General features: G+C 51.9%; 2 protein-coding genes across 12 annotated transcripts in view; one reads left to right on the plus strand and one right to left on the minus strand.

The window, feature by feature from the left end:
• On the minus strand, nucleotides 1–11747 carry ARHGAP9 (Rho GTPase activating protein 9). 10 transcript variants are annotated; one of them, XM_074374589.1, is made up of 20 exons: nucleotides 10401–10811; nucleotides 9996–10121; nucleotides 7111–7212; nucleotides 6467–6800; nucleotides 5978–6201; nucleotides 4851–5075; nucleotides 4550–4663; nucleotides 4244–4348; nucleotides 3952–4013; nucleotides 3728–3818; nucleotides 3442–3537; nucleotides 3201–3299; nucleotides 2828–2969; nucleotides 2627–2734; nucleotides 2194–2292; nucleotides 1938–2015; nucleotides 1736–1789; nucleotides 1345–1479; nucleotides 892–997; nucleotides 1–292 (listed from the first exon to the last, which is right to left on the minus strand). In XM_074374589.1, exons 4-20 carry the CDS (start codon nucleotides 6780–6782, stop codon nucleotides 121–123), a joined length of 2226 nt encoding a protein of 741 aa, XP_074230690.1. In that variant the 5' UTR covers nucleotides 6783–6800; nucleotides 7111–7212; nucleotides 9996–10121; nucleotides 10401–10811; the 3' UTR covers nucleotides 1–120. The 10 variants fall into 10 exon arrangements, with proteins under 10 accessions (XP_074230690.1, XP_010944606.1, XP_045366098.1 ...); XM_010946304.3 differs by lacking the exons at nucleotides 9996–10121; nucleotides 10401–10811 and adding an exon at nucleotides 11552–11747; XM_045510142.2 differs by lacking the exons at nucleotides 9996–10121; nucleotides 10401–10811 and adding an exon at nucleotides 11552–11745 and having other exon boundaries at nucleotides 6467–6667.
• MARS1 (methionyl-tRNA synthetase 1) overlaps nucleotides 10932–14050 on the plus strand; it is a 16814-nt gene continuing 13695 nt past the window's right edge. The window contains exons 1-7 of one of the 2 annotated variants that reach the window (XM_045510133.2): nucleotides 10932–11116; nucleotides 11962–12052; nucleotides 12214–12292; nucleotides 12370–12504; nucleotides 12849–12924; nucleotides 13151–13323; nucleotides 13491–13597. In XM_045510133.2, coding sequence (XP_045366089.2) covers nucleotides 11008–11116; nucleotides 11962–12052; nucleotides 12214–12292; nucleotides 12370–12504; nucleotides 12849–12924; nucleotides 13151–13323; nucleotides 13491–13597 — 770 coding nt within the window. In that variant the 5' untranslated portion in view covers nucleotides 10932–11007. The remainder of the gene's footprint in view (nucleotides 11117–11961; nucleotides 12053–12213; nucleotides 12293–12369; nucleotides 12505–12848; nucleotides 12925–13150; nucleotides 13324–13490; nucleotides 13598–14050) is intronic. The other variant, XM_010946301.3, reaches the window with a different exon arrangement.

Genomic DNA, 14050 nt, shown 5'->3' on the forward strand with positions numbered 1-14050 from the left:
TCTGGGAGACACAGGATTTAAAGGGATGTCCCCCAAACAGAACAGCCCCACCTGCACCCCCATCAAAGGGCACCCAGCAAAGATCACTGGAAACATATTTTCTCTTCTTCCCTGCCCCAGTCAGGGGAAGAGGCTGGCGAAGTCGGTGAGCATCAACTGGACTAGCTGCCCAGGGTAGAGGGAGTGGGCCGCTGGGTCAGACGTCTCCTGCTCTGGACGAAATAGGGTTGGTCCAAACACAATTCCCAGGTTGTGGGGGGTCATGCGGTTCTTGTCTGAGTGTGCTATCACCCTGTAGGAAAAGACCAACAGCCAGGGCTATAGGCCAGCAGCTTTGCCGCTTCAAATAAACCCAAGCCTTCAAAGGTTTGAGGCAGAGTTAGCTTCAGGATCCCGTGTGGTGGCTGATGAAAACCAAGGAGAGAGCCTCAAGGGGGTCAGAAATGGGACCAGCAGAGAAGCCTTCAGGACACAACTCGAAGATGCAACCTAGGATGCCCTTGCCTCTTCCCAGCTTCAGAGACTGCCCCTAGAGTCCTCTCCACTCACAATCTGGGGGGCTTTAATTCAAATGGCTACCCTCTCTCAGAGGTCACTGTCCAGGCCCAGCTCAGCCAAGTAAGTCATCCGCATTGTCCAAATGAAAGACAGATACAGAGGGAAGCGAAAGGTTAGAGTTTCTTTCCTTATTTCCCTCACAGCATCCCTGGGCTTGTCTTGGTCCCCAGCTCCCCCATTTAAATGATACCGACTGAGCAAATAAGGCTTTGACCCTGGTTTCCTCTGTCTGCTCACCAGTCTTAGGTGTTTCCCTACCTTCACCCGACCCAAACAGAGTCCCTGCTGCAGGCCCCACCCGCCCTCCCTCCACAGATGTTCAGTCTTCCTGACCTGCATAAATGCTCCAGGAGGTACCGCAGAGTGTCATGGTTGGGCTTTGGCATTGAGCTTATTAATTCTTGTATTTGAGTGAGGCGCTGTTCTGATTCTGGGAGTGCTAGAAAGAGTGACGGGAAGGGTACAGGGGTGAGGTAAGGGAAGGTGCTAGGTAGGGCGGGGGGGGGTGAACTCACCACTCTCTCCCATGCCCATGGAAGACATCATTAATTTATCACAGCATTCTTTTTCACTGAGCCCAACCACTGCCTTAGAATTCTTTCTAAGTCAGCCCTCTAAATATTCACCAAAAAACAACTGGAGTTGGCACATGAGTTGAAAGTTATTTTCCAACTCTGTGCTCAGGATGGGACAGAAGAGTGTAAGGGAACCTCTATTCTTTATCACTCTTGCCTCCCCTCCCCCAACTCCATATCAAGGGTATTGCCCAAAGCTCCGATTCTTTACCAAGGGCGGCACGAAAATGGGGCAGCAACAGTGAGGGCACCAGAGGCTGGGGTAGCTCCCTGAGAAAAAGCTTCAGGGCTCCCGTGATCACATGAATGTCATCCCACTCAGCACTGTCCAAATCTAATCGGCCTTCTGGAAGAAGAAGGAAGTACAGAGGGGCTCAGGGTTCATGAAGGACCAGAGGGACCCAGAGACTGAGAGTTCAGGAGTTTGGGAAAAGATCCAGTTAAGGCAGACTACAGGACTGCCTAGGGGGTCCACAGTGGAGCAAGACAGCAGAGATAGGGGTGGGGACTACCATCCCAGGAGCAGGACAGGGGCGAATTCACAAGGAGCAGGGATGATGTGAGAAACTTTTATGAGTCTGAGGGACCCTCCAGGTAAGTACCTTGTCCTGGCTGTTCTGGGAACACGTACCTCCCATCGGAGGTGATCGCCCGCTCTGCAACATGTATGAGAAGAAATCAACAGCTGAAGCATGCAGCTCCAGCCAGAAGCCCTCCCTGTTCTGCCAGCTCCCTCACTCAGAATCACCTGTGGTCCTGAGGCATGAAGTTCTTAGTACCACCACCTGCCCACAGCCTGCTTACCTCTGTCCACCAAGAAGCGAAGTTTCTGGACCACCGCCAAGTTCCCACTCACCCGGTAAATGCCATCCACATCTAGTCCTAGGAGATGAGACAAAGAGCAGATAAGGATTTCTGCTTTAAAGTGTGTACTGAGGGCTGGTGAGAGATCTGAGGGTGGAGAGAAAAGGGGCAGAAGGAAGACTAGGGTGAGGGAGGTGGGGAATTCTGGGCCTTGGCCTGTTGGAAGGGGAGACTCTGGGGTCTCTAGGAAAGTGACCTCTCTTATCGACAGCAGCAATGCAGAGCCGCACAAAGCTGGGCACGGTGTCCCCTTCACGTTGGCACAGTGATTCCAACTGGCAGCCAAACACCTGATCTGGAGAGGCACAGAATGAGGTGGGAAGCAAGTGACACCCATGGAAGCTCTTTCTAGTACAAGTCTCCACCCCAAAGCTGGGCTGGCCCTCCACCTGCCTGTTGCAGGCCTGGGCAAGGAGGTACACCCCCCAGCTTGCAAAACCCAGCAGCAGGGGAAGGTGTGGGCTTAGAAGACTGCTGACCTCGTTCTGGGAAGCTCTACTCTGAGCCTCACTTGTTTTCTCATCCATGAAGTGGGCTTATGCCCAGATCAGGAATGTAAATAAAACTGCTGCAAAAAAGCTAAGCCAGGCACAAAGGAGAAAGGCGCTGGCTGGCCCAGCCCACCTCACCTCGGAGCAGACCCCGCTCCTGCAGAGTTTGCAAGGGCGGTCTCTTTGCGATAAGCCGCTTTAGTTTGTTCCGCACGCGGTTCTGCTCAGCTCCTTCGGGACACCGACCTGCCGAGGCATGTGGAATCAGAACGGGAGCGCAGCCGAGGCTCAACGAGCCGGGAGAAGCCCCCAGGCCCCGCCGACCAGGCCGCCCCTTACTGGAGCTCCGCCGGCCGCCGATCCGCAGTAGCGGCTTCGACACCCGCTCTGACTCCTCTTCTTCGTCCTCCCCGGCGCTCAGCTCCCCCAGTTCAGCCGGTCCTGAGCCTGACAGGCGCAGCTCCAGGGGGTTCTCTCGATCCTAGATCCGCACCGCAAGATGGTTCGAGGCGGAGGTTGGAAGAGAGAAATCTGCACCTCCTAACCTGCTGCTGGGGTCCTCCGCCCCAGGCCCATCCCAGGGCTCTGCACTGAGACCACCCGGCCCCGCACCACACCACATCCTACAGTTCCTCCTCCACTCCTTCTGCCCGCCCCCGAACCGGCAGAGACTCTCTCGGGTCTCCGTCTGGCCACCTCCCACCCATCTCACCAGGCGTTCGATGACGGCCCGCAGCGCGCGGTGCCAGGATCGCAATTCGGTCTCGTGGTCTGACTGCAGCAGGAACTCATGGCCAGGGATCGTGCGGATCTGAGGGGCCAGCGGGCAAAAGGCCTGGATCAGGGGGGAGGAGCATAAAAAGCAGGGAGGCCAAGCAGGAGACCCGTGCGGGAAAGTTGGGGCGCACCCTCGGGTCGATAGGGGCTTCGGGAATGCGTGGGAGGGCACTCACGTGCAGGACGTTGCGGCGGCTGGACAGGTGGCGGCCGTGGGCCAGGGCCGCTCCGCGCAGGTCCACGCTGCTTTCAGGTCGGCTACCCGCTGGTCCCTGGCAGTTAGGGGAGAAACTGAGGCCACGGCGCTGTTTCCCTCACTGCCTCCCTCTCAACCCGTGGACTGCAGCGCTCCTTCCTCTCTATGTCATCCTCCCCACCTCCGTCCCCACAGCTGGCCTGAGGCAGGGAGAAGTTGTGCCAGAACTCCTCCTGCACCCTGGTTCTCCCCTCCTTCACACTCACCCAGACGGTGGAGGGGGCAGTCGTTGGTGGCTCTCGGTAGAACACCAGGCTGTTACCTGCTAATACGACCCAAGATGGGCCCCAGTTCTTCCTGCAGGTGCGGTGAGGGCAGTGGTAGCAGTGCAAAGGTCAGTTACAGTCACATGGGGAGGGCCTGTCCCAACACTCTGCTCTACCCCTCAGAACCCAAAAACCTGGGCCCCTGCTGTGTACCCTGTTCTCACCTGAGCTTGCGCCCTCCTTGGGCGATCTTGGTCATGTTGAGCAGGCCTGACTTTTCTACCTCCTGGGAAGTGGAAGGAAAGGTATCAATAAATCACCCAGCTCCCCCACACAGCCACCATGGCTTTCCCCAGACAGTCTCCCAGGAGTGAGGTCCTTTAAAGTTGGGGTAAGTGCTCGGTAAGAAAAGATACCCAGAGAACATTCAGAAAGAGGAAGATGTATCTGAAGGAGCACGAACTGGGGGCTAGGGCAGGGAGGATCTTGGCATTCACAAGGAAATGGGAGACTTACATGGGGGTCATCCAGAACCTGTGGCAGAGGCCGGGGGGACTGAAAGGCTGAAGGTTGATCTGAGGGGTCGATCTGGGAGGTGCGTCTGTGGAGGCCGGGCGAACCCTAGGGCAAGAAGTTGGAGAAACAGGTGGAGGAAACTTCAACTTCAGAGTCCCTGGCTGTAGGGGGAGGAGGGGTGCGGATGTGGGTGAGAGGCAGGGGGGTGTGGTGGGTATTGAAGAACTGAAGAACGATGTCTTGCATAAAAAAGAAAGTCTGAAAAGATGGCTTTTCCTGCATGTGATCAGGATGGAGGGATCTCACCCGAGGGTCGTGCAGTTCTGGGGTCCCTGTGCCAGACTCTGAGCCCTCTGCCTGAGGCTGCAGGATACCATTGTCTCTGTTCAGAGTCTGTGTTCCCTCTGTGGAGCCAGGGTTCTGGGGGAAGAGAAAGGTAAAGCTATATCCAGATGCCACCTCAACTGGCTTCCAACACCCTTCTCACAATTTTGTGATTCTTCTGATCTTCTGAGAGCCCCAGCGAGAAAACATACTACTTTGGGGGTCAGTACGGGAAAGGAGGAGTTTGAAGGGACAAAGGGACAAGCAGGAAGGAAAGTCTCACCATCTCTCGGGTGCGAATGTGGCGTGGGGGCTTCCAGGATTTGCAGCCAGTCAGGGAATTTATGTAGAAGCAGCGTCCGGAGTTGGGGTCCAAGTGCTGCTCCCAGGCATCCAGCCTCTGCAGCGGGGGGCATGCAGGGTTTGGAGGCGGGGACCGGGGGCAGCGGCGAAGGTCCACCAGGTTGCAGTACACAGGGGGCTCTGACATGAGGGGCTGGGGTCTTGCCTGCAAGGAAAGAGGGAAGAAAAAGGTAGTTATTCTGCCTGTGCCCCTCCTCAGTCTTCTCTAACTACCTCCTCCTCTCTCCCCCACCATTTTCTCACCACCAGCTCCTGGCTGGGGTGACCCAGGTACTGAGGAAGAAACCCTCGTCCCCAGCCGTTTTTCTTTTTTTTTTTTTTTTGACTCCCTCCCTCACCGTCTTTGCTTTTCTCCTCACTTCCTGTTGCCAACTTCCCTCCTCCCCCACCCCACCCCCACCCGAGGACCTCAGGAAAGGGGAACAGGCTTTTTCTTTTTCTGTGTTTGTGGAGGGAGGGGTTGAAGGGAGAGCCCCACCTTCGCATCCTCCAGAGAAAAGGAGGCAGAGAGGGGTGAGGGACCCCTGCTAGCGGAGTATGGGAGAGGAGGGGCCATTTTTCACCCACTAGTAAGTAAGAGAAAGGGGAGGCGCTGAAGCTTCAGGAAGATCAAGGGAGTTACATCTCTACAGAGGACTTGCTAGTGACCTGAATTGGCAAGACAGAACACAGCAAAAACCCTGTCCTGGGCCAGGAGTCAGGAGGCTGAGAGAGAAAAGCATAACCGGGCTGGCCTTTGAGCCCCTCATATCATTTGCCAGGTTCCATGTACCCTCAGCATCTTTGCTGCCTGCTGTCCCTCAGCTAGAATTCTTTCTCATCCAGTTTGCTTCAGGGCTGTCTCTTTCTCCTTATTCAGATTCAACTAAACGGCATTTCCTCAGAGATGCCTTCCCAGATCACTCCAGTCATCCTCCACCACATTTAGCTTCTTGACAGCTCTTATGAGTACCAAGGGTTAGCTTACTTATTCTGTCTGTCCTGTTCGCCACTGTGCCTAGAACTGAGCCAAATGACTGACCTCGCAGAAGAAGAGCTATGACTCACCACGTCTGCGCTGGCCGCTGTCAGCAAGTCTTCCTGGGAAAGGGATCTTTCACTTGGTCCTTCCCGGAAGGGCTTCAGGAGGGTGGGCCTCAGATTGGTAACACTGACACTTCGACACATTTTTGTGGGGAGGGGAGGAGGCTGCTTGGATGAAGCCTGAGCTCTGCCTGGGGGTTCCTGACACAGGGGCAGCTCCTCCATGGAGCCAGGAAGTAACTGTGGGCCTGGAAACAGAGAAATGGGAGGAGTTGGAGGCAGGGTCCCCCCATTGATCTTGGCTGGGTCTCCCATCCTAGGGGTTCACAGAGGAGACAAGAGTAGGTGGAAAATTACATGAGATCTAGAAGGCTTGCGACTAGGAGGAGAGGCGATGTGGACACCATGGTGGGAATGAGGGATAGGAGGGGGTCAGCAGAAGCCTGGGGGAAGGGGATCATGCCAGTAATTCCCAGAAGCCAAGGAGATAAGAAGGTGATGGGGCTTACTCACCAGGAGTCCAGAGGGACTGGCTGGGGGTGATGGAGTTTGGGCTCTGGGAAGGGCTAGGTTCCTCTGTCATGTAGGCAGCTGGGACAAAGATGGGTCGAGAGGTAGAGGGTGCTCCCAGGCGTCTCGCCAACCACCAGTCTGAGTTGGTCTTTCGAAGCAGTAGAAACCTGTCCCCTTCAGCCAGAGACACCTGCCGGCCATCTGCCCCAGTATAAGTGAAAGCATAGAGGGCACAGAGCTGGGACCCCTGAGTAGGGCATCGGGGCCCCAGCCCTAGGCTCCCCCAGGTACTTGGCCACCGCCAGCCTGACAGCATTGTCGTCAGTACTGCCACCTACGGGAAAAAGGGGTGTTGGAGAACCAGAAAAGGACAGGACCGGCTGCTTGCAAGCAGACAGACATGGTTCTAAGAGCAGTGTAGGGTAGAAGGTAAAAACAGGAACCCTGGGGTGAGAGAAGAGGGTACGGAAGAGGGCCCGGGTGAGGGTCAGTAATAGGTTTTGGGGGCTGAGAAGTCCTGGGTGCTGTGACTAATGAGGAAGTATGTCAGTAAGGTGAGAGAGGATGTGGTCAGCAGGCCTGCGAGACCAGCAAGGCAGGAAATCAGAGGAGAGGGTCTAGCTCAGAAATTTTCCTCTGAGTACCTTCTGGGGCCCATCAGAAGATCCAGGGGCAGGAGGAGCTGGTCCTGGGTGGTGGTGGGACTCTTGAGCTGGACACGGGAAGATGTTGAGAAAGAATCAGGTCTGAGACAGAACACAGGCAAAGAGACAAGCATTAATGACAAAGATACAAATATTCATGACACTTTATTAAATTTACATAGGCACCAATGTTTCCATTACCAATAGTCTCAGACCCAAAGCTGCGTGCTTCCTGTGCAAATTCAGGAAAAAAAAAAACCCATAAAGACAGAGAAACAGACAGCCAGAAAAATAGTAAAACCAAACTGGAGAGAAAGAGAAAGTGGCTGGGAAAAACACAGAGGGGTTCAGAGTTTGAGGAAGAGGTGAAAAGATCTTCTTCTGAATCTGGGATGTGTTTTGGGGAGCTGAGAAGCCTTGATATGATCCTCTGTATACAAACCTTTCGGGTGGGACCCTACTTTAGTGTGTGGGTTCATTCATTCATGCTCTTAACAAGGATTGGCTGAGCAGGTCCTATGTGAAAAACAGTGTCAGCTACTGGAGATAAGAGAGGGGAAAGAGAGAGACGTAGCCATAGCCCTTGCCCTCTTGAAAGCTAAAGACAGATCTTAACTGATGGCATCATAAATGTACTAACCACAACTGAATTAGGGGCTATGGATAAGCAGTACAGGATGCTTTGACAGCACGTGGGAGTGAAAGGTAGGAACTGACCTCCCCTGTCGATTGCCAAAGCTTTGAAACCCATACCTGTGCTTTCTCCTTACCTGACCACATTTTCCCCCTTCTCTCGGTTTCTCCACTGCACAACGTGAGGCTTTCTGTCTGGCTTTGGAGAGGTGGGGTAGGGAGTGCCCCTCCCCCTTAATGACATCCGAGAACTAGCTCTCCTCCCCGGACACGTGATCTGAGGGCTGGGTAGCCAGTACGGGGGATTCGGCCTCAGTGATCTTCCTCCTTGGTTTGCTCCACTTTCAGTATGTGGAGAACTCTACCCTTAACTCTTCCCTCCCACTTCCAAAAGAGTGACCAACTTCATTTATTCATTCGTTCATTCATCTGGTGGTTGTTCGTGCTCAAATCTCAGCCTCTTCTGCTTTCTCTGCTGCACCTGCACTTTATCTTTTTCCTCTTTATTGACTCCTTTCCATTAGTTTTTAAACATATCCAAGTCTCTCCCATCTTTAGACAAACCTCCTCCTGCTGTACTCTCCAGTTGCCACCCTAGCATTCTCTTCCTTTTTACAGCCAAGCTTTTTTGCCTACACATGGGGGTCCCCATTTCCTCTCCCCTCACTCCATCACCTTTGCAAGTTCACTCCTCATAGGGTCACCTCTGACGCTGCAGGGACACTTTGCTGTCCTTACGTTGCTCTACATCTCAGCAGCAGCCAACACAGTTGACCTTTCTCTCCTTCTACAACCTCTGCTGGCGTTCCTCTTACCTTTTTAGCAGTTCCTTCTCTGTTGCATAAGGAAGGACTTTGCTTGTTTCTTAAACCCCAGAGGTCTGACTGAGATTCCGTGCCATTTGCACTCTATAAGCCAAAGGTGGTCTTATTCTCTCCCCAGCTCAGATGACCTCCATATGTTGCTGGTACCATATCTCCAGTCCAGATCTTTCTTTGGAGCTCCAATCTAATCCGCTGTCCCCTGAAAATCTCCACCTGGGTGTTTCACAGGTACCACAAATACTGTGTTCTGAACTGAACTTGTCAGCTTTCCACAAACCAGTTTCTCTTTCAGTCCCACCATTAAGTTAAATTTATATTTACAAACATTTAGTAAATGCTTACTACCACGGGTGCCAGGCAAGAACTGTGTGCTAGGCATTATCAATCAAGGTGCCCTCTCATAACAATTAAAATACAGTGTGATAACCAGTATGATAGGGGAAATATGATCATCTGTTGGAGCACACACAGGGTATACCCAGCTGCTCAGGTCAGAAACCTGGCAGCCAAACTTAACTTCTCTTGTTTCCTCCCCACTCACATTTAATTGATTACTAAATCTTTCCAGTCTATCTACAACTAGCCCAGATGATATCATCTTTGAACTAGTCTCCTTGCATAGAGCTCTGCTTCCAGTCCATTCCTGGCATAGCAGCCAGAGTGAAGTTTCTAAAACACAAAAATGCCCTGCCACTCTCCTGACTTAACTTTTCAAAGGCTTCCAGTTTTTCTCAAAGTCCAAGTTCTACAATATGGTTTACGAGACTTTCTCCTTTTAGCCTAGCATTTTCACACTCCCCACCACAAACTCCATACGCCAGCCACACACTAATTCCTCACATTCCTAAAGTGCATTGAGGCCTCTGGTCCTTTGCAGAAGTTGTTTCCTCTGCTAGAAACACTTCCTCTTTCCACTCCTACTAGCCTTCACCTGGTGAACTCTTACTCATCAGCCAGATCTCAGTGGAAAGGTCATTTGCACAAGAAGACCTCTCAAACCCTTAGAGTCCCGTAGGGGCCCTAACTAGGAGATCCTACAGCAAGTTTTACATTCCCCCGTGATAACTTTCAGGATACTTTAAAGTTTTTGACTTTCTGACTTTCCAGGAAGACTGTAAGCTCTGCCAAGGAAGCAGCCTGTATCTATTTTGTGAATAATTGTATCGTATCTTCAATGCCTTGTGTAGTGCGAAGTAATCTCTCCGTGCTTGTTTCCTCATCTAAAAAATGAGAATGAGAGAAGCTATCTCATGGTTTGTTTGTAATTTTTAAAATAACAACTATTTTCTCATAGCCTACAATTTTACGGGGCAGAAATTTCAGCAGGGCTCAGCTGGGTGATTCTTCTGTCCCTTGTGGCATTGACTAGGGCCACTTGGTGGTATCCAGCAGGTAGATAGACAGGCTGGTCTGGAGAGCTTCACTCACCTGACACCTTGATGAGGCTGACTGGAATGCTGGGATCAGCTGGCGCTGTCAGCCAGAGTGTCAACAGGACACCTCTCCAGCATGGCAATCTCAGGGTAGTAAGGCTTCTTGCAAGGCATCTCAGGGCTATTAGAGTTTTCCAAGAAGACTGGGCAGAAGCTGCAAGCCTTCTTATAGCTTAGATTCAAAAGGCCCAGAACCTCCAGAGTTTTTTAGAATTAAACTTATGTTCACATATAAGTGAATTATTATTACACATAAATTTACGTATATATACATAATGCTTAGAACAATGCTTAGCTCGTAAGTACTATCAAGTATTATTCTTAAAGGGATACAAAGATGATTAAGAAGGGTCCCTTTCTCATTGACTGATACGTTTCTTTGAAATATATATATACTTACTGCCAAACTCTGAGCCTTCTTACTTCTCCTCAGTCTGACCTTTTCCCTACACATGTTTCCTCCCGTTTAATGAGACTGGCTGATTATGCGCTGCAGACTGGTATTAAATCAATATTTAATAGTCACATTTTTAAAAATTAATAGGCTATCCACACTAATTTTCATTGCGTCACTAAATTAAGTCTATCGTAACTCTCAACTCCAGAGGTCTGATTCTTATGAACTCGAATCGAGAGTCGGCCATTGCGAAGAGCCACTGTCCAGACATCGGCACTTCTGCCAGACAAGTGGAGCCCTTAGTTTCCGTCAGCGCCTTCGGGCTGCGTCGGAGGATTAAAGTGCGCCGCGCCGAATACGTAGAGGTCTCCTCCGGCCCGCCCACCAGGAAAGTGCCGCTCTGGCACCGCATCTACGGCCTCTCCGTCTCTATGACACTCTTTTCCTGTTTCCTAGTGTTGCATGATGGGAAAAACAGCCTACTTTCCGGGAGCCGGGCGTGGGGAACCGCCTAGTTCCGAACTCCATTTCCCGGCGTGCCTCGCGGCGGTTGCTCAGCCCACTGGCGGGAGGCCGGTTCCGGTTGCATCAGCGTGGAATCCACGGCGAAATGAGATTGTTCGTGAGCGAGGGTGCCCCAGGGACCCTGCCTGTGCTGGCCGCGGCCGGGAGGGCCCAGGGCAGAGTGGAGCTGCTCATCAGCACTGTAGGCCCAGAAGGTAGTAGGGCTGGTGCTGGTGGGTGGTGGATGAGGGAGGTGGGACCGAAACACCATCATGTAATTGTCTTCACCAAACCCCCACCTCTCACCATGCACTCGGTTAACCTCCTCCCGCATTGTCCTTGGGCACTCCATCCCTCTTTCCTCTTCATCAGCACATCTTCATCAGTCACTTCCCTTAACTACCCTCAGTGTACCCTTCTCTCATCTCTTGCCTGCCTGCCTTCCTTCGTCTTCCAGGACCCCGCCTCACTCCAGTGAACCTCTTTACCCTTGATAATCTTCTCCCACACCTGCCAGGCACCCCACCCTACTCCACACACACTCACCAGTCACTCACATGACAACTCCTAGGCACCCCTTTGTCGTCCTTAGGAAACCCTGCTCTCCTCTCCTAAAACAAACGGTACACACATACTCCTTTCCGTTTTACCTCTTATCATTCGCAGCCATCTGTTTGGGTAATTCTTAAGCTGTTCTCTTGTCAGTCCTCCCAGTTCTCTTAATTTTGTTCTCCTGATGTAGCTGAGATCATTCTCAGATATCCTAGTTACTTTCAGTTGTTCCAGTTCTTGGCTGCAGCACTGTCCCAATACCACCACCTCCTTGCTGCAGTCCCCATCTGTTGTTTCCAGCTGGCAGTCTCAGCTGAACACCTGCTGGCCTTTCCAGCTCATTCTGGACCCACCCCCTTTCGGTGGTCCTATCGTGGGCCCTCTAGTTGAGACTGCCCATCTTTCTTTCCTTCCCCCTGCCTCCAACAGTGTGAAGTTGTCCTTCTAAATTGACAGAATTTTTCTTTTCGTTTCCCTGTTTTTCACCCATTTTCCTCTCCTGCATCAGAGTGTGTGGTCCCGTTCCTGACCCGGCCTAAGGTCCCTGTCTTGCAACTGGATAGTGGCAACTACCTCTTCTCCACCAGTGCAATCTGTCGGTCAGTATTGATCCTTGATACAGGGAGGTGACCGAATAAAATCAGGGATTACTGTCCTCTGTGTGGCCTTATTTACAACCACTGTTGCACTGGAGGGTGAGAAATGGGCTAGACAAATGGACCCCTCTAATTCTACATTCTCTTGTTCTGTCCCTGAGCAGATACTTCTTTCTGTTATCTGGCTGGGAGCAAGATGACCTCACCAACCAATGGCTGGAATGGGAAGCCACAGAACTGCAGGTGGGACTGAGACGAGGGGATGGCAGGCAGGCCCTTGCTCTGCATAGCCGTCCTGACCTGTGTCTCCCGCATTTTAGCCAGCTTTGTCTGCCGCATTGTACTATTTGGTGGTCCAAGGGAAGAAGGGGGAAGATGTTCTTGGCCCAGTCCGGAGAGCCCTGACTCATATTGACCATAGCTTGAGTCGTCGGAGCTGTCCTTTCCTGGCTGGGGTGAGTTGGGCCTTGAGATGGGGATCAAGGAAAGCTGTGTGGTGTAAGAGGTAAAAAGGAGGACTGTATTCCAAGTCCAAACCCCGAAACTGCTGCTTATTAGCAGTGTAACCTTTAAAAATCACTTAATTCTCTAACCTTCAGTTTTTTTCATCTTTGAAATGAGGGTAGTATTAGTACCCACCTCAGTGGGTTATTGTGAGGGGTAAGTGAGATAATTCAAAGTGCTTAACACAGTGCTTGATACATAGTAAGTGCTTAGAAAATATAAGATATTATTATATACATTGTGAAGAAACCGATTGTCTCACCTGTGTACTTTTTCTTTCCTTTCCTCAACAAAGGAGACAGAATCTCTAGCTGACATTGTTTTGTGGGGAGCACTGTACCCATTACTCCAAGACCCAGTCTACCTCCCTGGTGAGAACCCCGCAGCCCCAACCCCAGGAGCTTGGTGTAGGGCTTACAGAGTGGACAGAATATTGAGGACCCACTTTGAGGTGTAGCTTGGCAGGACAGCTACAGCAGAAAGATGACTGAGGGAATGGGAGAAGGCAACTGGAGAAACTTCATGAAGAAGGGGAGGAGGTCCTCTCCCACCTGCCCATTCTAGGTTTTGATACCCTCTTTATTCCCATGCCCACAGAGGAGCTGGGTGCCCTAAACAGCTGGTTCCAGACACTGAGTTCTCAGGAGCCATGTCAGCGAGCTGCAGAGACAGTGTTGAAGCAGCAGGGTGTCCTGGCCCTCCGGCCCTACCTCCAAAAGCAGCCCCAGCCCAGCTCGTTTGAGGGGAGGGCTGTCAGCAATGAGCCTGAGGTTTGGAACAGAGCCTCAGTCCCTGGTGGGGTGGGGGGAGTGGCTTGGGGAGGGACTTTGAGCATGGCTACTGACTTTTTCAGTTGTTGGGGAGCATGGAGAGAATTTGTTTATACCCCCCCACCCCATGCACACACCTGGTGAGTGATTGTGTCCACCCTTCATAGGAGGAGGAGCTGGCTGCCCTGTCTGAGGAGGAGATCGCTCTGGCTGTAGCTGCCTGGGAGAAGGGCCTGGGAAGCTTGCCCCCACTTCAGCCGCAGCAGAGTCCAGTGTGAGTAGGCACACATGAGTGGGGCTTGGTTTCTTACATGGCAGTTGTTGACAGAGCCCATACTTGCCTGTCAGGTCCCCTTTGCTGAGCTTTCTTTAGTTTTCCATTCTCTTCACCTCTTGACTAATATTTCGGACATGCTGTCCATCAGCCCCTTCTGCACCCATGTTTTTAGCTACTCTCGCCCTGTTGGTTGCATCTGAATCAGTTTTTCCAGCTCAGATTTCTTTTCTGAGCTCCGGACATATTTGTCAGATTGTCTCCTAGATTCCTCCACCTCCACTGGCACTGCAAACTCAACATTTCCAAAAGTAAACTTATTACCTTCCCTGCCAGCTTCTCTTTCTCTCTTTTATCCACTTGTCTAAGTGAATGACTCCCACCTTCTAACTAAAAATCCAGGCCAGAAATCTTGGTGTCTCTCATCTCCTCCTGTATCATTTATTCCATTAC

This window comes from Camelus bactrianus, chromosome 12, assembly GCF_048773025.1.
Source record: "Camelus bactrianus isolate YW-2024 breed Bactrian camel chromosome 12, ASM4877302v1, whole genome shotgun sequence".
NCBI classification, from domain to species: Eukaryota; Metazoa; Chordata; class Mammalia; order Artiodactyla; family Camelidae; genus Camelus; species Camelus bactrianus.